Source organism: Procambarus clarkii, chromosome 6 (genome assembly GCF_040958095.1).
Source record: "Procambarus clarkii isolate CNS0578487 chromosome 6, FALCON_Pclarkii_2.0, whole genome shotgun sequence".
In the NCBI taxonomy this organism is placed as follows: domain Eukaryota; kingdom Metazoa; phylum Arthropoda; class Malacostraca; order Decapoda; family Cambaridae; genus Procambarus; species Procambarus clarkii.
The window spans coordinates 38,301,803-38,323,811 of NC_091155.1; the positions used below are offsets into that span (position 1 = coordinate 38,301,803).

The 22,009-nt window shown below is 47.6% G+C and overlaps 1 protein-coding gene across 6 annotated transcripts in view; it reads left to right on the forward strand.

Annotated features, from left to right (window-relative positions):
- Window positions 1–22,009, forward strand: part of LOC123754104 (uncharacterized) — a 125,723-nt gene that overhangs the window by 81,270 nt on the left and 22,444 nt on the right. For 3 of the 6 annotated variants that reach the window (XM_069308562.1, XM_069308525.1, XM_069308540.1), the window contains 4 exons: window positions 219–356; window positions 2,213–2,350; window positions 9,495–9,629; window positions 15,049–15,123. In XM_069308562.1, coding sequence (XP_069164663.1) covers window positions 219–356; window positions 2,213–2,350; window positions 9,495–9,629; window positions 15,049–15,123 — 486 coding nt within the window. The remainder of the gene's footprint in view (window positions 1–218; window positions 357–2,212; window positions 2,351–9,494; window positions 9,630–15,048; window positions 15,124–22,009) is intronic. The other 3 variants (XM_069308534.1, XM_069308554.1, XM_069308547.1) reach the window with 2 other exon arrangements.

Below are 22,009 nucleotides of genomic sequence, written 5' to 3' on the forward strand. Positions count from 1 at the left end.
ACTGGTTCGGTAACAGGGTTGTTGATTTGTGGAACCAATTACCGCGTAACGTGGTGGAGGTGGGGTCCCTCGATTGTTTCAAGTGCAGGTTGGACATGAATATGAATGGGATTGGGTGGTTATAGATAGGAGCTGCCTCGTATGGGCCAATAGGCCTTCTGCAGTTACCTTTGTTCTTATGTTCTTATATTAATTAATCTTATTTTCTTACCAAACAGAATGATAATGCATCCATGATTTCAATAGAGAAGAAACAGGTTGGAAGAGTCGTAGGACACAATGGGGCTACCATTCAAGAGATACAGAGACATTCGGGGGCAACTGTGCAAAGTATCCCTAACAATAATGGTGCTGAGGTGTGTATTTTTCTTGAAGGAAAGATGAGTTGCATGTACTAGTAAATACCCAACTCTATTGTGACAAGCTTTAGGAGTGTGTAAAATATAATATTATAAAAGCAGAAATATCAGTTGTGATGACCAAACTATGCATCAGGAAGGTGAAGAAACGATGCCATTTCTTCACTTACAAGTTACTGAATTCTTCTTTTTCTTCACTGAAACATATGTCAGCTATCCAGTGGTACCTCAGCTTATGAATTTAATCCGTTCCCAGAGATGGTTAGTAAATCAAAAATTCGTAAACCGAAGCAACTTTTCCCATAAGAAATAATGTAAATTCAATTACGTAATCTGTTCCACGTTCCCCCAAAAATTAACTTCAAAGTAAATTTTATACCTAATTCACGCAAAATTGTAGTACTAAAGTGTGTATAAGTTATTGCTATCCTCTACTGATGACTATTTGGCATATGGAAGATGGTGAGGAGGAGAGGGGGGGGGGGGGAAGGAGGAGAGGTGTTAGTGTTTGTAAGGGGAGTCGCCTTCCATTATAACATCAGGCAGTGATGACTTGTGGGTACTCTCTCTGGCACATTTTGCCTGCATACCACTAGGACCTGCTTGTGGCTCACTGCTTGTTTTTCTCACTAAAAACCTGTCTAGTGACACTTGTTTTTACCTATCTTGAGATGATTTCGGGGCTTTAGTATCCCTGCGGCTCGGTCCTCGACCAGGCCTCCACCCCCAGGAAGTTGCCCGTGACAGCTGACTAACACCCAGGTAGCTATTTTACTGCTTGGTAACAGGGATAAAGGTTCAAAGAAACTCTGCCCATTGTTTCTCGCCGGCGCTCGGGATCGACCCCGGGACCACAGGACCACAAGTCCAGTGTGCTGTTCGCTCGGCCGACTGGCTCCCTATGTTATAATGCTTGTCTGAAGTGAGACATCACATTGTCATTAAAAAGGTTAACACAGCGGCCTACTACAGCTTACTCTGAGTGAATTAATAAAAAATTTTCAACATCCTCAAGTGTTTGTGTTCTTTGTTTTTTTATTGTTAATACATCTTTTGCCACATTAGCACTCATGATGTTCTTTTTCTTAGCAATTACAGTGCATATCGTTGACATAGATTTGTTGTATTGCCTAGCTAGTTCAACAACCTGTGTACAGTACCATTTTCATGTTTACAAAGGATCACCACCTTCCTTGTCGCTTCCATCTTGCCCCTGCCTCCCAGAAATCTAACAACTCTATTCTTATCCTTCCTTCCGCAAAGGCAATTCGGTGGTTGTCCTTGACCATAAGGACTACCTCCAGAAAGCAGATGTCTTGCTCTCTGACTACTTGCTCTCTGACTTGCTCTCTTGCTCACTTATGCTCCTCTGACTTCTAATCCTTTTGATCGCCTTAAAACTTCCTTTAACCACGAACTAAGACGTCTCTCAAGTCTTTGTCCTCCTGACTTCAATCTCATAAAATGTTTACATGTCATCTGCTCTTTTGCTAAAATATAATACAGCTGTCATCTGACTTCTTGAGATGACAGCTGTAGGCTTTTGACCGTGTGGTGGCAACTCTTGCACTTTTCTCTGCCAGGCCATCTTCTTCTTTGCCCTTGTAGCCGGTGCTGTTACTTGATGGCAACAGCTTGGGCCTCTAACCCTTATGTGTGCCTGCCTTTTCATACAACATATATTTGTGCCGTTGCTGGTGGTTTATGCTGTACTGTAGTTGCATTCTGGGGGTTTGTTCCACTGTTGCCTACTCCAGGAGCATTTGTTCAATGAGGTTTGCCTGTAGTTTATATTGTTGTACCACAAGTAAAAATGTAACAGTGATATTTAATCTTATTTTTTTACCAAACAGAATGATGATGCAGCCATGATTTCAATAGAGAAGAAACAAGTTGTAAGAGTCGTAGGACACAATGGGGCTACCATTGAAGAGATACAGAGACATTCGGGGGCAACTGTGCAAAGTATCCCTAACAATAATGGTGCTGAGGTGTGTATGTTGTTTTTTCTTGAAGGAAAGATGAGTTGCATGTACTAGTAAATACCCAACTCTATTGTGACAAGCTTTAGGAGTGTGTAAAATATAATATTTTAAAAGCTGAAATATAAGTTGTGATGACCAAACTATGCATCAGGAAGGTGAAGAAACGATGCCGTTTCTTCACTTACAAGTTACCGAATTCTTCTTTTTCTTCACTGAAACATATGTCAGCTATCCAGTGGTACCTCAGCTTATGAATTTAATCCGTTCCCAGAGATGGTTAGTAAACCAAAAGTTCGTAAACCGAAGCGACTTTTCCCATAAGAAATAATGTAAATTCAAGTAATCTGTTCCACGCTCCCCCAAAAATTAACTTCAAAGTAAATTTTATACCTAATTCGTGCAAAATTTTAGTACTAAAGTATGTATAATTTATTGATAACCTCTACTGATGACTCTATTTGGCATATGGAAGACGGTGAGGAGGAGAGGGGGGGGGGGGGAAGGAGGAGAGGTGTTAGTGTTTGTAAGGGGAGTCGCCTTCCATTATAACATCAGGCAGTGATGACTTGTGGGTACTCTCTCTGGCACATTTTGCCTGCATACCACTAGGACCTGCTTGTGGCTCACTGCTTGTTTTTCTCACTAAAAACCTGTCTAGTGACACTTTTTTTTCCTTATGTTGTGACGCTTGTCTGAAGTGAGACATCACATTGTCATTAAAAAGGTTAACTCAACGGCCTACTACAGCTTGCTCTGGGTGAATTAATAAAAAATTTTCAACATCCTCAAGTGTTTGTGTTCTTTGTTTTTTTATTGTTAATACATCTTTTGCCACTTTAGCACTCATGATGTTCTTTTTCTTAGCAATTACAGTGCATATCGTTGACATAGATTTGTTGTACTGCCTAGCTAGTTCAACAACCTGTGTACAGTACCATTTTCATGTTTACAAAGGATCACCACCTTCCTTGTCGCTTCCAGCTTGCCCCTGCCTCCTTGAAATCTAACAACTCTATTCTTATCCTTCCTTCCGACAAAGGCAATTTGGTGGTTGTCCTTGACCATGAGGACTACCTCCAGAAAGCAGATGTCTTGCTCTCTGATTCCCGCACTTATGCCCCTCTGACTTCTAATTCTTTTGATCGCCTTAAAACTTCCTTTAACCACAAACTAAGACGTCTCTCAAGTCTTTGTCCTTGTTACGGCCCTCTCGGGTCACAACTGGGTTCTTACTCTGATGTTGTTAGAGGAAGGGTATCCGGCCCCAAGCTAGTAGTGGCTTTCAAGGGATGTGATCCGTAACGCAAGGAAAATAAAAGGGGGAAGGGAAATAAAGTCAAAAACTTAATATAATAATTATTACCATCACCGATAAATATATATAAGATCGATTACACGGGGGGGGATATAAACACTATCATACACTGTCGTCTTCTTCTGAAGACTCTGGATCCTCTCGGTGCCAAGCTCTCGGTGCTCTCGTGGCCTCACGACAAATCCTTCGAGAAGCTGAGTCTACCCCGGCCACAGGCCAGCCAAAACACAGTTCCACTGGGGGCACCGCCGTGGAGGCCGTCAACCACAAGTCCAGCAGATGGCTGGCAGGTTCCGAATCAGCAACGCTGGTTAGGCCACTCCACGAGCGATACTAGGGTAACGCCCTAGTCAGGAGCCTCGTGTGATACCACAGATCACTCTCCTTTCCACAATACCCCAGTGGTTAGGCGTCTCCACCAGTCAGTCCCGGGTATGACAATCCTTCAACTGCCGCTTCACAGGCAGGGTAACACCACAGTGTTCATCCGGGAGGCGACTCACAACTGCTGCAGCAAAACACTTGGTGTCGAGACGGCTGCCTTGGGTAGACTGACTCAACTTCCCTTACAGCAGTCCCAGGTCGACTCTGTAAGCAGACACGTCATCAATAACAGGGACACACAAAAGCACCTCACTTACAGGCTCAGACCCAAACGCCCACCTATCCACTCCATAGATGGCGTTGTCGTCTGAGCACCACCTCACCAGAGGTCAGCAGCGGCTGTGTTGTGAGCTGACCAGGACTGGAAACTGGCCCTCGTGGCCAGTACACCTCGTCCTCACCAGGTGTCGTCGTCCATTTGGAGGGGGTTTCGGGAGCTGACCCACAGATGGCGCGGTCGTCACTGCTCCGTGCTCGGACGCTGGATTCGGGTCCGTAACACCTCCCCACCAAAAAGAATTTGGTTTGGGGTTCTATAAAAGAAAAGACAAACCAAATTAGTACGTGGATACAACTCCACACAGATTCACGTACACTATTAACTGGAATGGTGAGGCTGTCTTGTCCACAGAACTGTCCTACTGGGCAACTCTGGCACAGAGGGAACTTGCAGATGGAAGGCAATGACCTGCCTGATGTAATCGTCCACATCTCCACTGCGATGTCAAGCAGGGGCATATTCTCACATCTCTCGAGTAAGGATTGATATAAACACGACCTGGGGCGACTCGACACTTCCCGTGTTGTGGCACCGATGATGGCTGGTCACAGACGGCATTTCTGGTGCCGGTCCGGTAGTCCTTCAGGGAGACGGGAACCTGGAATACAGGGGTCTGATAATTCAGAGTGACAGCGACAGTGGGTAAGTCAATACTTACTACATATGCTTCTACTAGGTCCACACCTAGTCCCAACAGAGCTGCTCGTACACCGCAGATGGTGTCTGCTCTGCCATCGTCAGGTCGACCAACGTTCCGCATAACGCTGAATCCAGGCCCAGCAATCACGCGGGGGGTGTCAACCTGTCGGAAACAGTCACTCATATTATCACATCTCGTACCTCCTGTATCTACCATCACCTTCCAGGTCCCTCCTTTGACTGCAACACTCACAGTGCACGTCTCTAATCCCTGGGATCTCTTCACGATGTTCATGGGAGCCATCATCTGTCGGGTCGTACACTGGTCCTTACTGAGAGCACACACGAGAATCAAACAAAACACCGCTAAGAAACATTTGGCTAACTTAGGGATAAGCTTCCTGAGCCTGTCATGTCCATAACCGGCTATAACCATCAGCCTGGTTTGGACCGAAGAGGGCGCTAGACCTTTTGAACATACCTCAAATACCTCCGACATCTGGGGAATCCCTGGCCGGTTCAATGAACGCTGTACCTTGCCATACCGCAAGTACACATCCGCCTTCGCTCCAGACTCTTTGGTATCCGTGGGTACTTGCACACGAGACCTCTCTTCATGCTCAGTTGCCTCTACCATCGTAACCGTATGTTCCTCGTCGGGAGAAGAATCAGGAGACTCTGCTATAATGCGGTTGATCTGCGGGTGAGAGGAAGGATTAAACATATTTAAATCCGGGTCTGTTTTTACCTGGATATTACCACTGCCTGCCGTTACCTCAGACCTTGCTGTTCTGGCTGACTCGTCCGCGACCTTGGGAAGATTGTTGCTCCAACCTGTCACCAAGTCGTTGGCTAGTACCACGTCAATCCCAGCTATAGGCAAGGCATCGACTACTGCCAACGCACATGTGCCGCTGAAGTAAGGCGAGTCGAGGTGTACCGGCACTAAGGGGGCGATATACTGCGTCCTAGGAAACCCAACCAGGATAACCTTTTGTCTCCCGTCTACTCTCACTCCCTCGGGTAACGAGTCTCTCACGATCAGGGACTGGGCTGCTCCACTATCTCTGAGCACTACAACAGATCTACCAGTATGATCACTCGATACATACCCTCTTGAAGTGTGAGGGGAAAACAATCTGGATTCTTCCTGAGTAGTCGTCGACTGGCTTCCTGCTGGTGGTGTTACACAGCTCATCATCATCACCTCCCTACGTGCGCCGCCACCTCTTCTGCCTCGGCACATAGCAGCTACATGCCCTTTCTGCCCACAAGTCCAGCACACCACATTCCTCCTCGGACTCCGGTGTTTCGGACTGCTAGGACTCGTCCTTCGAGGGCTACTTGGGGGCGTCTTCTTAGCGCTTCGTGGGACGAAGGTCTCCTCTTCGTCATGAGGTTTGTCAAACCGGCGTTGGTAATTCCTCGGGACGTACTTAGCGGAAGGCCTATGCGTTAGGATGTACTCTTCAGCCATGGTGGCTGCTGCACTCAAGGTCTCCACCTGCTGCTCCTCTAAGTACGTCTTCAGGTCTCCAGACAAACAATCCTTGAAGTCCTCTAACAGTATGAGCTGCTCGAGGTCTTCTTTGGTCTCCACCTTCCGAGAGGCACACCATTCCTTTAAAAGTCGCTCCTTGATTGTGGCGAATTCGGTGAAAGTGTGCTCTGAGGTCTTCTTCAGGTTTCTAAACTTTTGCCTGTAAGCCTCAGGTACCAACTGGTAAGCCATGAGCACCACTTTCTTCACCTTGTCATAATCGCCGGAGTCGTCAAGGGATAACGTGGAGTAGGCGATTTGGGCCTTCCCAGTCAAGACTGACTGTATCATGATGGCCCAATTCTCCCTCGGCCACTCCAAAGAGGCAGCGACTTTCTCGAAGGATGCGAAGAACTTCGAAACTTCCTTCTCGTTGAATTTTGGGACCATTTTTATGTTCCTTACCGGATCGAAACCGCTGGTTTCCGTCGTTGGCCTCCGACCACCGCCTAATCGTAATACTTCTAGTTCATGTTGTCTCTCTCTTTCCTCTCTGTCTCGTCGTTCTTGCCTGTCTCGTTCTTCTCTTTCTCTTTCTCGTTCTTCTCTCTCGTTTCTCTTCTCTTTCTCGTTCTTCTCTTTCTCTCTCTCGTTCTTCTCTCTCTCGTTTCTCTTCTCTTTCTCGTTCTTCTCTTTCTCGTTCTCGTTTCTCTTCTCTTTCTCGTTCTTCTCTTTCTCGTTTCTCTTCTCTTTCTCTTTCTGCCTGTCTTTCTTCTAATTCTAAACGCCTCATCTCTAATTCTTTTCCTAATCTCTCTCTTTCCATTTCTAATTTCTTATCTTCTCTCTTTCTCGCTTCCTCTTCTCTCTCTTTAGCGATTTCTAGCTTTTTCCATTCTATTTCACGGTGGATCTCTAGTTCACGCATTTTCACAGTAAGCACACTTATATTTAGTTCACTTTCATCACTTTCGACATCACTGCTCTTTCCTTCCTTTTCAGTGGAAACTATTTCCTCACCTTCCTTTATACTAGGTGCCTCGCCTTCCTGTTTCTCTTCTGCCTTCAAATGCCGGTGAACCTTGGACAAGATCTCCACACGGGAATCACTGGCACGGATCTTGATCTCCAGGTAGGCGCTCACTAGTACAAGTTCCTGTTTGCTCAGATATTTTAATCTGGCAAGACAGTCCTCTCTGTTCAGAAAAGCCTGAACATCATCCAGATCATCGATGGTAGCTTTTTCTGCCATTGTCACAGATGGAACACTTAACTAGCACTTAACACACCGCTTCACTTTAGCACTTAACGCACCGAGCACTGTTCTACGTCAATATTGCACTTTATCGCACCTGGCACCTCACTTGCCAATATTGCACGTAATTACCTCGGGCACCGCACTACACAATATTGCACTTAATCACAGCGAACACCTCGCTCTACAATATTGCACTGAATCACACCGAGCACCGCACTACACAATAATGCACTTAGTCACTCCGAGCACCGCACAGGACGTCCCAATCGTCACACACAGGGGGAATTATTTACAGGGATTACGCCACTTCACCACCCCTGTCAAACATACTAGACAAGGGGACGGATCCCGCTGGGGATGCCAATTATGTTACGGCCCTCTCGGGTCGCAACTGGGTTCTTACTCTGATGTTGTTAGAGGAAGGGTATCCGGCCCCAAGCTAGTAGTGGCTTTCAAGGGATGTGATCCGTAACGCAAGGAAAATAAAAGGGGAAGGGAAATAAAGTAAAAAACTTAATATAATAATTATTACCATCACCGATAAATATATATAAGAACGATTACACGGGGGGGGGGGGGATATAAACACTATCATACACTGTCGTCTTCTTCTGAAGACTCTGGATCCTCTCGGTGCCAAGCTCTCGGTGCTCTCGTGGCCTCACGACAAATCCTTCGAGAAGCTGAGTCTACCCCGGCCACAGGCCAGCCAAAACACAGTTCCACTGGGGGCACCGCCGTGGAGGCCGTCAACCACAAGTCCAGCAGATGGCTGGCAGGTTCCGAATCAGCAACGCTGGTTAGGCCACTCCACGAGCGATACTAGGGTAACGCCCTAGTCAGGAGCCTCGTGTGATACCACAGATCACTCTCCTTTCCACAATACCCCAGTGGTTAGGCGTCTCCACCAGTCAGTCCCGGGTATGACAATCCTTCAACTGCCGCTTCACAGGCAGGGTAACACCACAGTGTTCATCCGGGAGGCGACTCTCAACTGCTGCAGCAAAACACTTGGTGTCGAGACGGCTGCCTTGGGTAGACTGACTCAACTTCCCTTACAGCAGTCCCAGGTCGACTCTGTAAGCAGACACGTCATCAATAACAGGGACACACAAAAGCACCTCACTTACAGGCTCAGACCCAAACGCCCACCTATCCACTCCATAGATGGCGTTGTCGTCTGAGCACCACCTCACCAGAGGTCAGCAGCGGCTGTGTTGTGAGCTGACCAGGACTGGAAACTGGCCCTCGTGGCCAGTACACCTCGTCCTCACCAGGTGTCGTCGTCCATTTGGAGGGGGTTTCGGGAGCTGACCCACAGATGGCGCGGTCGTCACTGCTCCGTGCTCGGACGCTGGATTCGGGTCCGTAACAGTCCTCCTGACTTCAATCTCATAAAATGTTTTCATGTCATCTGCTCTTTTGCTAAAATATAATACAGCTGTCATCTGACTTCTTGAGATGACAGCTGTAGGCTTTTGACCGTGTGGTGGCAACTCTTGCACTTTTCTTTGCCAGGCCATCTTCTTCTTTGTCCTTGTAGCAGGTGCTGTGGCCTGTGACCTGATGGCAACAGCTTGGGCCTCTACCCTTATGTGTGCCTGCCTTTTCATACAACATTTATTTGTGCCTTTGCTGGTGGTTTATGCTGTACTGTAGTTGCATTCTGGGGGTTTGTTCCACTGTTGCCTACTCCAGGAGCATTTGTTCAGTGAGGTTTGCCTGTAGTTTATATTGTTGTACCACGAGTAAAAATGTAACAGTGATATTTAATCTTATTTTTTACCAAAACAGAATGGTGTACACATGATTTCAATAAAGAGTAAACAGATTGGAAGAGTCGTAGGACGCAAAGGGGCTGTGATTCAAGAGATACGGAGACGTTCGGGGGCAACTGTGGAAATTATCCCTAGCTATCGTGGTCCCAAGGTGTGTATGTTGTTTTTCTTGAAGGAAAGATGAGTTGCATGTACTAGTAAATACCCAACTCTATTGTGACAAGCTTTAGGGGTGTGTAAAATATAATATTTTAAAAGCTGAAATATAAGTTGTGATGACCAAACCATGCATCATTAAGGTGAAGAAACGATGCCGTTTCTTCACTTACACGTTACAGAATTCTTCTTTTTCTTCACTGAAACATATGTTAGCTATATACACAAAGTGCAAGATTGCTCAACATAGGCTTGTAAAGGTATTGATCCTGCTCTATTATTTTAGTTATACTGTTGTATAACTACAGTATCAGTACTAAACAAAGTAAGACTTTGCTAGTTAATATTGTATGATCAGCATTGTGAGAATGACTAGAAATATAGTCATTTGAAAAAACTGGAAAGGATTTAGAAAGCTGTTCATTATTGCAATATGTGTGTAGAGCTGAGAAAAGTTGAGTAGCATTGGGAAATTATGTTTTCTGGGCAGAGCCCCTACAGCTCCCTGAAGCTATCCAGGCTGATAGGGATAGTCCTAACTTTTGGTATCAGTCGATGTGGGTGAAGTTCTAGGCCTACCGGGGACCACGGCCAGAACCTGGCCCCCTCAGAGAGGCACGAAGAGCAATGGCCTATAGAAATGTACATGTGATTTTGGAGCATTCTATATCTGCCATCGACTGGGACAGGCACCCAGAAAGGTAAGCGCCTCAAAACAAACCCCTATTCTGGTGAAACCAAAGAAAATAACAAAACAAGTGGACAGAACTACCTTACCTTGAGGTTACCTTGAGGTGCTTCCGGGGCTTAGCGTCCCTGCGGCCCGGTCGTCGACCAGGCCTCCTGGTTGCTGGACTGATCAACCAGGCTGTTGGACGCGGCTGCTCGCAGCCTGACGTACGAGTCACAGCCTGGTTGATCAGGTATCCTTTGGAGGTGTTTATCCAGTTCTCTCCTGAACACTGTGAAGGGATTGCCAGTTATGCCCCTTATGTGTAGTGGAGGCGTGTTGAACAGTCTCTGGCCTCTAATGTTGATAGAGTTCTCTCTCAGAGTACCTGTTGCACCTCTGCTATTCAACAGAGGTATTCTGCACATCCTGCCATGTCTTCTGGTCTCATGTGATGTTATTTCTGTGTGCAGGTTTGGGACCAGCCCCTCTAATATTTTCCACGTGTAAATTATTATGTATCTCTCCCGCCTGCGCTCAAGGGAGTACAGTTTTAGGCTCTTTAGTCGGTCCCAATAGTTTAGATGTTTTACTGAGTGGATTCTAGCAGTAAAGGATCTCTGCACGCTCTCCAGGTCAGCAATTTCTCCAGCTTTGAAAGGGGCTGTCATTGTGCAGCAGTACTCCACTCTAGAGAGCACAAGCGTTTTGAAAAGTATCATCATCGGTATAGCATCTCTAGTGTGGAAAGTTCTTGTTATCCAACCTGTCATTTTTCTCCAGCCATTTTTTCCCCAAGGGAAAACGAGCAAACGACCATGAAGGTACACGAGCTGCACCGTAGACTATGCAACTCCTCCCCCTCCCCGGGAGGGGGAAGGGGGAGCCCCAGACCCCCGGCGCTGGCGATCCACACCTCCAGTTCCTCGGCTGATGGGATTGGGCTTAGTCGTTGTGGCTCCAGTTCCAGATTCTCTTTGTGCTGAGTCTGGGTTCAGTACTTATCTTTGGGGGTGTGCGAGCTGGGAGTAATATTCACAGGTACTCGGGCTGCATGCACTTAGGGCTCCCTTCCTTAAGTGCCCTGTAAGTACTGCTCTAGGGGCTTGGGGTTACCTTCCACAAGTCACAATTGTGGAAGGTAATTAGTGTATGACCACCCCGAGTGTTTTAGGGGGGGGGGGGGGTCTTGGTCGCTTCGGCCTTGGTTCTGTCCACGGCCCCCTCGTTCTTTCCCTGCTGTGGTTCATTTGGCTCACCCCGCCCTGCTTCCAGCTTCTAAGCGTCTGAGGGCTTCGGGGTCAGGATAGGGTTTAGAGGTTTCTGAGACTCGGGCAGTTTCAGGGGTTGCCCGTTCCCGGGTAGCTGCGGAGGCATTCAAATCAGTTCCTCCAGCCATAGCTCCGGGGTCTGAACAATGGGCCCATCCTCTTCCTGCTATTCCGGCTGCCCTGGCTTTTTCTTGTGAGGCTGGGACTTTGGAGGACGACTCTGCCCCGTAGCATGATGTGGAGGTTCCCGGGGTTGGAAAGGTGCTGACTTCGGGGCCTTGGGCCTGGGTTTTCCGACCCTCCGAGCGGGCCTAGCTGTTACAAGAAGCAGGGTTTTTCTTTTCCCCCCCCTCTGCGTACGACTTGGATTTAGGTTCGGCTCCTCCTCGGGTTCGGTTCCGTGTTCTTGCGGGTCCTTTGGTTCCATCCTTCCGGAGGTTTTCGGCTTCTTGCATCTCTCCGGTTGAGGTGCGGGTGGCCATTGCAGCTTACCTCCTGCGCGACCCGGATTATGCCTTTATAATGGATCTGTCTTTCTTCAGGTTTGAGTCTTCGTCTCCATACTGGGTTCGTTATGAGGTTCTGGAGTCGTCCTGGCTAGTGGACTGCCCTTTGTTTTCGCAGTCCTCTTCTGCGCTCTGTCCGGTCGTCATGGAGTGGGTGCAATTGGACATGGACGAAATGACGATGTCTGTCAGGTGGGTTTCCCTCCACTTTCCAATCCCGAAACAGGACTGTGAGGACCTGCAGTTCATTCTTGACTTATCCCGTCTGAACCCCTTGGTTTTTTGCCCCGCCTTTCGGATGACCACTTTGTCCCAGGTCTGGCTTCTTATGGAGCTGGGCTCTTGGATGTTGTCCCTGGATCTCAAGGATGCATATTGGCACGTTCTGATTCATCCGAGGTTCAGGGACTGGCTCTGTTTTGTTGTGGGGTGTCAGAGTTACCACTTTCGTTGTCTCTCGTTCAGGTGGAACATGGCACCTCATGTGTTCACACGTCTTACCCGGGTCGTTGTCGCCCATCTGTGTCTGTTAGGTGTTCGGGTGTTGGCTAACCTCGACGACTGACTGATTTGGGCTCCCAGTCGGTCCGTGTGTCTGCTCGCCAGGGGTGTGGTGCTTTCCCAGCTAGCCGGGTTCGGGTTCCTGGTGAACTGGCGGAAGTCCCATCTGATTCCCTCCCACGTTCGGACTTGGCTGGGCTTCATGTGGGTTTCTCGGACCGCTTCCTTGTCTCGTATCCGGAGTCTCTCCTTCGGTTGCGGTCCCGCGTGCACTGGTTTCTGGGGGCTCCTGGGTCACCCGGCGGTTGCTCGAGGGTCTGTGCGGGAGTCTGAAATTTACAATGATGGTCTACCCGCCGAGGTCGGGTTTGGCTTCATCGGCTGTTCTGGTTCCTTCGGGGACATCCCTTCCACATCTCTCTTGCGATCGCTGGGTTTGACTCTGGGGGGCCTTACGTCGGCTGCTGTGTCGCCGGCTTCCTCTTCAGGTTTTTCGGGATTTAGTGCCTTGGTGCTTACCTGAGCGGTGGGGTCCGTCTTTCCGTCAGGCCCACAGCACAGTGCGGGAGTTCGCGGCAGTGTGGTTTATGCTTCGGAGGGTTCGGGTTGTCCGCAGATCGATGATCTGGCTCCATTCGGACTGCTTCCCAGTGATTCATTGTCTGAACAGAGGGGGTTTGATGTTGTCCTTGGCTCTTTGGGGTTGGTCGCTTGGGGGTGACTCGTCTGCTGAGTTCTCAGGGTTTGGCTCTCCTGGTGGTTCACATCCGGGGGGTGTCCAACGTCCTGGTGGACGACCTGTCCCGGTTCATTCCTCTTTCCACGGAATGGACGGTCAATGCCGACTCATTCAATCGACTCTGCCAGACGTTTGGATGCCTGGAGGTGGACCTCTTCGCATCGGCGTGGTCGAGGCGTAGGGAGCCGTAGGAGCTCCCCCAGAAAATATAATTTCACCCAGAAAATGGTGTTTCATTAAATTCAACGCTGGTTTTTACCACTTTAATGTTTACTGAGATAATAGGCCAGTTCTGTATCTGTTTAATATGGACACAAAAGTAAAATAAGCTTGAGGAAAATTAGTGCATAGAAGAGAAAGTAATGTAAATTTAACTTAAAGGCATTGAAACTGTAATGTAATGAAATAATATAAATCTGAAAAATCTGAAGAAATTTGTGTTACATGATTGAGTTTGGAATTAGGAGGTAAAGACTGTGACACAAGGAGTGATAGTGGTTACTCAGGATGGTTAGTCAGTCACTGTGACAATGGTAAGTCAGGGTGGTTAGTCAGTCACTGTGACAATGGTAAGTCAGGATGGTTAGTCAGTCACTGTGACAATGGTAAGTCAGGATGGTTAGTCAGTCACTGTGACAATGGTAAGTCAGGGTGGTTAGTCAGTCACTGTGACAATGGTAAGTCAGGATGGTTAGTCAGTCACTGTGACAATGGTAAGTCAGGGTGGTTAGTCAGTCACTGTGACAATGGTAAGTCAGGATGGTTAGTCAGTCACTGTGACAATGGTAAGTCAGGATGGTTAGTCAGTCACTGTGACAATGGTAAGTCAGGATGGTTAGTCAGTCACTGTGACAATGGTAAGTCAGGGTGGTTAGTCAGTCACTGTGACAATGGTAAGTCAGGATGGTTAGTCAGTCACTGTGACAATGGTAAGTCAGGATGGTTAGTCAGTCACTGTGACAATGGTAAGTCAGGATGGTTAGTCAGTCACTGTGACAATGGTAAGTCAGGATGGTTAGTCAGTCACTGTGACAATGGTAAGTCAGGGTGGTTAGTCAGTCACTGTGACAATGGTAAGTCAGGATGGTTAGTCAGTCACTGTGACAATGGTAAGTCAGGATGGTTAGTCAGTCACTGTGACAATGGTAAGTCAGGATGGTTAGTCAGTCACTGTGACAATGGTAAGTCAGGATGGTTAGTCAGTCACTGTGACAATGGTAAGTCAGGATGGTTAGTCAGTCACTGTGACAATGGTAAGTCAGGATGGTTAGTCAGTCACTGTGACAATGGTAAGTCAGGATGGTTAGTCAGTCACTGTGACAATGGTAAGTCAGGGTGGTTAGTCAGTCACTGTGACAATGGTAAGTCAGGATGGTTAGTCAGTCACTGTGACAATGGTAAGTCAGGATGGTTAGTCAGTCACTGTGACAATGGTAAGTCAGGATGGTTAGTCAGTCACTGTGACAATGGTAAGTCAGGGTGGTTAGTCAGTCACTGTGACAATGGTAAGTCAGGGTGGTTAGTCAGTGACTGTGACAATGGTAAGTCAGGGTAGTTAGTCAGCCACTGTGACAATGGTAAGTCAGGATGGTTAGTCACTGGACTAGCAGATACAAATAGTGTGATGACGTTTGTGTGTTTAATTTTGGGCCAATTTTTAAATTAATTCAATGGTAGAGTTTTATAGAAAAATACGTTTGCATTGATATAGCTGAATTTATTTTCAGGTGCGTATGTGTGGAAGCAAGGAAGAGTGTTCTGCGGCTCAAGACATAATTGAAGTCTTACTGGGACGCAAGAACGTGCAAGGACTCGAGTATTTTGTCGTGCATGTCGCTAGAATTAATGATGTCTTAAAACCATAAAAGAAAACTAAAATAGATTTTTCATCCCTGTTTTAAAATAAATACATTCGAACTCTCAGCATGAAATGGTATAATAAATATCTTGCACAACTTGGTAAAAGTAAGCTTAAAATTACAAAATGATTAAGTAAGGACATTAACCGATTAAATTGTACAAAGGATGATTTAAATTTGTCTGTTCGCCAGCTTATCAAATTTAAAAGTTCTCTGGATAGAAAATGCGTATCTCGGATCATGGTGAGAAAAATACTAAGCTCGTTAAGGGATGTCTCTATTGCTATTATTGGAAATGCAAAGTATGGCCCAGGACAAAATCTCCATGATAAACTTCAACAGTTGTTAAAAGATGTACAAGCGAGTAGCAGCCATGAAATTCCAGAAGAAATGTGCAGCCACATTGCACACGCACTTCAGCCAGTGTTTTCCCCGGCACTGGAGAGCATTGATGAGCTTTTGCAATATACAGTGGTACCTCAGTTTACGAATGCCCCTCTTTACGAACTTTTAGGGTTACAAGCCCGATTTCTTCGGAAAATTTGAATAGGGTTGCGAACTTTACCTTGGGATATGAGTTTGTTGATACGCGTATGGCCAACCTAGTGGCTGGTGGCACGGCAATCGCGCCTCAGTTTCCCAGTGCCTCTCGGCTAGTGACTATCGCGCCTGAATTCTTTACAAGGATTTACAGTTTTTTCAGATTTTTCGGTCAGGTATAACGCCAGTATTTAGGCTTTGTCTCCAAAGAATGTGAAGGGCCTGCGATAGTGGTTTTTTCAGTTCTTGATGAATATGGAGTTACACTCCATATTCTTTATCATATACACCTTTTGCTCTCTTTGCCTCTCCTGGGTTTTGTATGATTCTTGTAGCTTGAGTTCAATTGTTTCTGTTTCTCTACTTAACCTTCTTCGCCGTTCTTGAGATAGGGTGCGACTCTCAAGTTGTTTCGCGATTCGCTTTCTTCGCCTATAGAAGGAACGACGTTCCCATTCCAATCTGCATCTCTTCCTCTTTTTTCTTAGGGGTATACAGTTTGAACATATTTCTAGTGCTAATGAGCTTATTTTTTCCAGTCACTGGTTCAGGTTTGCATTTTCTAACTGTTCTTCCCAGTTTATTTCTGGGAAGTCTTGGTTTATTTGCTTCCAGTTTATCTGTTTATTATTGAAGTTGAATTTGCTGAAATCTCCTCCAGTACATTAATTATGAACAGTAGAATGTTCATAATTTTCCATGGAACTGTGATACATGTGTCAGTAATGTGTCCACAATAAATGTTTATTGTCACAATATTACGTGATAAAAATTCACTAAAATTACAATATGTACAGTTTCACATATTATTTACACAGTAACACACTGTATTACACAGTACTTTGGAGGTGCGTAATAGTCAACGAATTAGTCCATGGTACACAGCGCGACTTTGCTCTCCTTGCACCAGCTACAGATAGATTTTCGTTTCCTGTTTCATAGTTCTGTGTGCTTGCAAATAACGCACTCGCGTGCACCCTTGGCTTTAGTACTTGTAGGTGGTATGTAGCCAAGCTTGTAAAGCATAAGGTAGTATTGAAACGATTATAGGAAAAGCTCAATTTGTAAGGTAGTCTTGAAAAGATCGCTTTGTAAGGTCCTACACAGGAAGAGATTCAGCTAGCCTCAAAGAGTGTCCATCAGTCAGGAAGAGATTCAGGTATTCTTGAAAATATCTATGGACAACACCACCATGGAAGCCGCTAACACTGTTCATCTATGCTACTTGTATCAGATGCATCATCACTGAACGCAGAAACCGATTCATCTATGTATCATCTATATAAATTGGAGATGGCAAGGGTGGGGCTCAGAGCTACAACCGGATACGCTCGCTGTATCATCCTTATAGGTGCTGTATCACTGGCATCCGACCGTTGTGTTAAGCCCTTATTGCGCCTAGCTTCACCAATGTTATGACCCTTATGTTCTTCAAACAATAGGGTCTGAATTGCACCGACTGAGCGCAGTCTTTCAACACCGTGTGGGACAGGTGTTTGAGAGCCAGAGGCACGTGTGCCACAAGTGGTTGCTCACTCAGTACTAACCCAGCCAGCAGCCCTTGTCTTTCATATTCGTTATAGCAAAAGGTTCGTTCAGTGTTTGTTGGGTAGGCTGCTCCATTATGACAATCTTTCTTTGTTTCAAATGTGTTCCATTTGTTTTGTATTTGTCACTTACATCTCAATAATGGAGCAGCCTACCCGACAAACACTGAACGAACCTTTATGGCATTTGTCCATTTTTCAAATTATTTCAACAGTTCTTTTATTTTTCGTTTTTTTTTTATTTAAAAAACATGGAGCAGCCGACCTGTAGACCACCGAACGAACCTTTTTGACATTTGTACTGGTTTTCAAAAATCTTCATTTTTTTATTATTTACGTTTTTTGAATGTAAAAAACATGGAGCAGCCTACCTGCCTACCACCGAACGAACCTTTTGCTATAAGACAAATGAAAAATAAATATTGAACACATTTGAAGAAAGGAAAATGTCATAATGGTTTGTTGAGTGTATATATAAGGTAGGCTTCTCCATTATTGAGACGTAAATGACAAATACAAAACAAATGGAACACATTTGAAACAAAGAAAGTGTGTTATAATGGAGCAGCCTACCTGCCGAACACCAAACGAACCTTTTTAACATTTGTTGTATATCAGACATTTCATTTCTTTTTTCCTACAAAAACGTCAATGCTTTGCAACATCTCAGTAGTCACCCCTTTATATCCCAGCATCATTAGCATCTTTAAACAAGAACAACATAATTTATGTGCATCGTCGGAGGCGTTTTAGAATGTGCAAGAAGCAACGCGACCCCACCATGTGGTGTTGACGTTACTCAAACCAGCATTCGCCATATGGGATGATTTGACGTCGATCGGGCCGTTCGTTACCCAAAATGTTCGTCTTTTGGGGCGATTGTTATGCGAGGTACCACTGTATGTGTATATATATATATATATATATATATATATATATATATATATATATATATATATATATATATATATATATATATATATATATATATATATATATGTATATATATATATATATATATACTGTATATATATATATGTCGTACCTAGTAGCCAGAACGCACTTCTCAGCCTACTATGCAAGGCCCGATTTGCCTAATAAGCCAAGTTTTCATGAATTAATTGTTTTTCGACTACCTAACCTATAAAAATAGGTTAGGTTAGGTTAGGTAGGGTTGGTTAGGTTCGGTCATATATCTACGTTAATTTTAACTCCAATAAAAAAAAATTTACCTCATACATAATGAAATGGGTAGCTTTATCATTTCATAAGAAAAAAATTAGAGAAAATATAATAATTCAGGAAAACTTGGCTTAATAGGCAAATCGGGCCTTGCATAGTAGGCCGAGTACGACGTTCTGGCTACTAGGTACAACATATATATATATATATATATATTATTAAATATGACCGAAAAAGTAAGATTAATAATTCTAACACGAATTTTCTCTATCTTTCTTATGTTTTTTTCTTCACTGTTGATGGTAATTGAAAAATCAATTCTTCAAAATTCATTTTTCTGGGGGGAGCCCCGTTGGCTCCCAGGAGCTATCCCAGGCTGATATGCTAATGTCAGACTTTGGCATCAGTCATGTGTATGGAGTTCTTAGGCCTACCGGGGACCACGGCCAGAACCGGGCCCCCTTAGCAAGGGGGCCCGCCCTCATTGCAAGGGGAGCAATGGCCTATAGAAGCCCCCGTGTGGTTGGAAGCATTCTATGTCTGCCATCGACCGGAACAGGCACCCAGAAAGGTAAGCGCCTCAAAACAAACCCCTATTCTGGTTAAAATTGCTACCAAAAACCGAACTAGTGGATAGAACTCCCCAACCGAAAACAAGCAAACTAGTGTGACGTCACACACCTCCGCGCCGCTGTCTGCGCAGCTCCCCCCTCCCCGGGAGGGGGAAGGGGGAGCTCCAGACCTCCCACGCCGGCTACCCACACCTCAGTTCTTGAGGCTGATGCTATAGGCGATGGTCGTGTGCTCTGGCTCCAGTGTCGCTACTGCACTGTGCTTTGCGTGTGGTGTTGGTTTTGTGGGTGCGAGAGCCAGGAGTTATCTTCAGTACTCGGGCAGCATGCGCCTAGGGCTGTCTTCCCTAGGTGCCCTGTAAGTACTGCCCTTGGGGCTTGGGGCCACCTTCCACAGGCTCCTCGGGGTCTGCCTCTGCTGGTCCGTTTTACCTTTCGGTTTTTCGGCCCCCTGTTGGGCTTTTGGGTGTTCTGTTCTCCCTTGTTACCGGCAGGTAAGAGGCAGTTTGCACTGGTAGGGGCGCAGGGTGCTGCTCAGCTTGTATTTCCCGACATCGCGGCCGGCTCTGTTCCTTGGGGTTCGTTGTCCTCTTGCGGGGTTTTGATTTTCTTTTTGTTTTTGCCTGGTGGGGGGTTCTGTCATTCTATTCAGTTTGTTTTTGCCCTTCCACTGTTCTCCTCGGTGGCTCCCCCTGCTAGGTCCCCGTGAGTGTACACGTCCGTGGGGTTCAGCTTTAGAAGTTTGCTTGGTAGTTTTGGGTGCCGGTTTGCAGCACCCTGCCTGGGACTACCTGAGCGCGAGTCCTCTTAAAGTAAACGCTTAGGACCCTGGGAATCCCCTAGGGGGCGCGTGGGTCCGATGGATGTGACCCCGGAGTCCCAACTCGCTGTATGCGAGTTTGAGGGTTGCTCGGTCCCCTTGTCTCAGGGTGACCCTCATTGTTTTTGCCTCTGCCACGCTGCCTGTTGGGTCGGTGATACTTTCGACCCTGAGTCCTGTGAGTGTTGCTGCTTGCTTGTGACTCAATTTACCCAATCCTCTGATGATTCTATTCGGGTACAGGCGGTGCGTGCGTTGCAGTCTAGGTTTCGTTTGTTGCAACGCGCTCGGTTGGTTGCTCACCCGGATGCCCCGGAGCTGCCCCGCTTTGCTTTTCGAGACCCGGACTTGGGGGTGGGGGTCGCTTCGATCCCGATTCAGTCCGCACCTCCTCGTCCTTCCCCTTCTGTTCGTTCTGGTCCATTCCCCTGCTTCCGGCCCCGAAGCGTCTGAGGGTTTCGGGGTCGGAGCAGGGGTTACTTGATCTCGAGACTCGGGCAGCTTCGGGGGGTGCCCCTTCCGGGGGGGCGGCAGAGGCATTCGAGTCTTGTCTCCCGGCCGAAGCTTCAGGGTCTGACCAGTAGGCCCCCCTTCCTCCAGCTTTTCCGGCTGCTCCTTCCTTGTCTTGTGGGGTCGGGGCTTGGGGAGAGGACTCGGCCTTGGGTCCTGTAATGAAGGACCTCGAGGCTGGGGAGGGGCTGACTTGGGGGCCTTGGGCCCCGCTGGACCCGCCTGGGTTTTTCTTCCCTCTGAGCGGGGCTTATTGTTGCAAGGAGTGGGGTTTTCTTTTCCCCCTTCTGCGTACGAGTTGGATTTGGTGTCGGCCCCTCCCCGGGTTCGGTTCCGTGTTCCCCCGGGTACGTCGGTTCCGTCCTTCCGGAGGTTTTCGGCTTATCGCATCCAACCTGGTGTGGTGCGAGCGGCCTTTGCAGCTTACCTCCTGCGTGACCCGGATTATTCCTCGGATATGGATCCGTCCACGTTCAGGTTTGGGACTTCGTTCCCTTTCTGGCTCCGTTACGAGGTTCCGGAGTCGTCCAGGCTAGCAGACTGCCCCTTGTTTGGTCTGGATTCCTGGCATTCCTTCTGTCGTTCCCACACGCTGGAGTGGCGGGAAGCTTCCACGGTGCTTCAGGTTTTCCTGGGGGGCGAACTTGAGTACCTGAATGAGTGCTTGTTTGCCCCTGCCCTTTCCCGCGATGTGGGCGTTATTCAGCTCTATGTGCAGGTTCCCTCCCTTTCGGCGGCGCTCGTTGCGGAGGACTTGCGCGCCCGGGGCCTTTTGACTTTGGCCTTGCGGTTCTTTTCCCTCCTGGAGCTGTCTTCGGATTGGCTCGTGGAGGATGTGGGGACGCTTGGGTCCGTCCCGGGGTCCGGCACCTTGTCCTCGGCTGCGCGTTCGTCGGCTGCCTTGTTGAAGCTGTTCACGCCAATTTTGCGAGATGCGGTTTCCCTGTTTTATGCTTCCCGTCTCGCGTGTTGGCAGGCGGTGCTGGGTTCCTCCGTGGAATCTGCTTGGGCTCTGGCTCTTAGGTATTCTTCACCTTTTTGTCCTCTTCTGTTTGAGGAGTCGGCCGTGGCGCAGTTTATTCAGGCTGCGTTGGCGGCTTGTCGTCCGATGTCGGACTTGTTGGTTTTCCGGGGGTCCCGGGGTGGGTCTTCCCGGAAAGGTCGTGCCAGGGCTCGGGGTTCCTCTCGTCGTGGTAGGCCTCTGGTGTCAGGTTCGGGGTTGGCTCCTCCTGCGGACCCTCCCTCGTCTGGTCGGCGCGGTGTTCGAGCTGTGCGGGGTTCTGGGTCTCGTAAGGGTTGCCGGCCCTTTCACGGTTTGCCCCCTTGACGGGGCAATGGGGGGCGGCTTGCACTGTTCGCCCGCGCCTGGTCCCACGATTCGCGGGCCTTTCGGGTCGTGTCTCGCGGCCTGCGGTGGCGTTGGGTGGCCCCTCCCCCCTTTGGGGGGTCGGGGCTGGCAGGGCAGGTTTCTTCCCCTGCGCTCTGTCGAGTCGTCTTGGAGTGGGTACGCTTGGGCGTCGTCGAAACGACGTCGTTCCTCAGATGGGTTTCCCGTCTGTTTCCGGTTCCGAAACGGGACTGCGCGGACCTGCGGTTCATTCTGGACTTGTCCCGTCTGAACCCCTGGGTTCATTGCCCCTCCTTTCAGATGACTACGC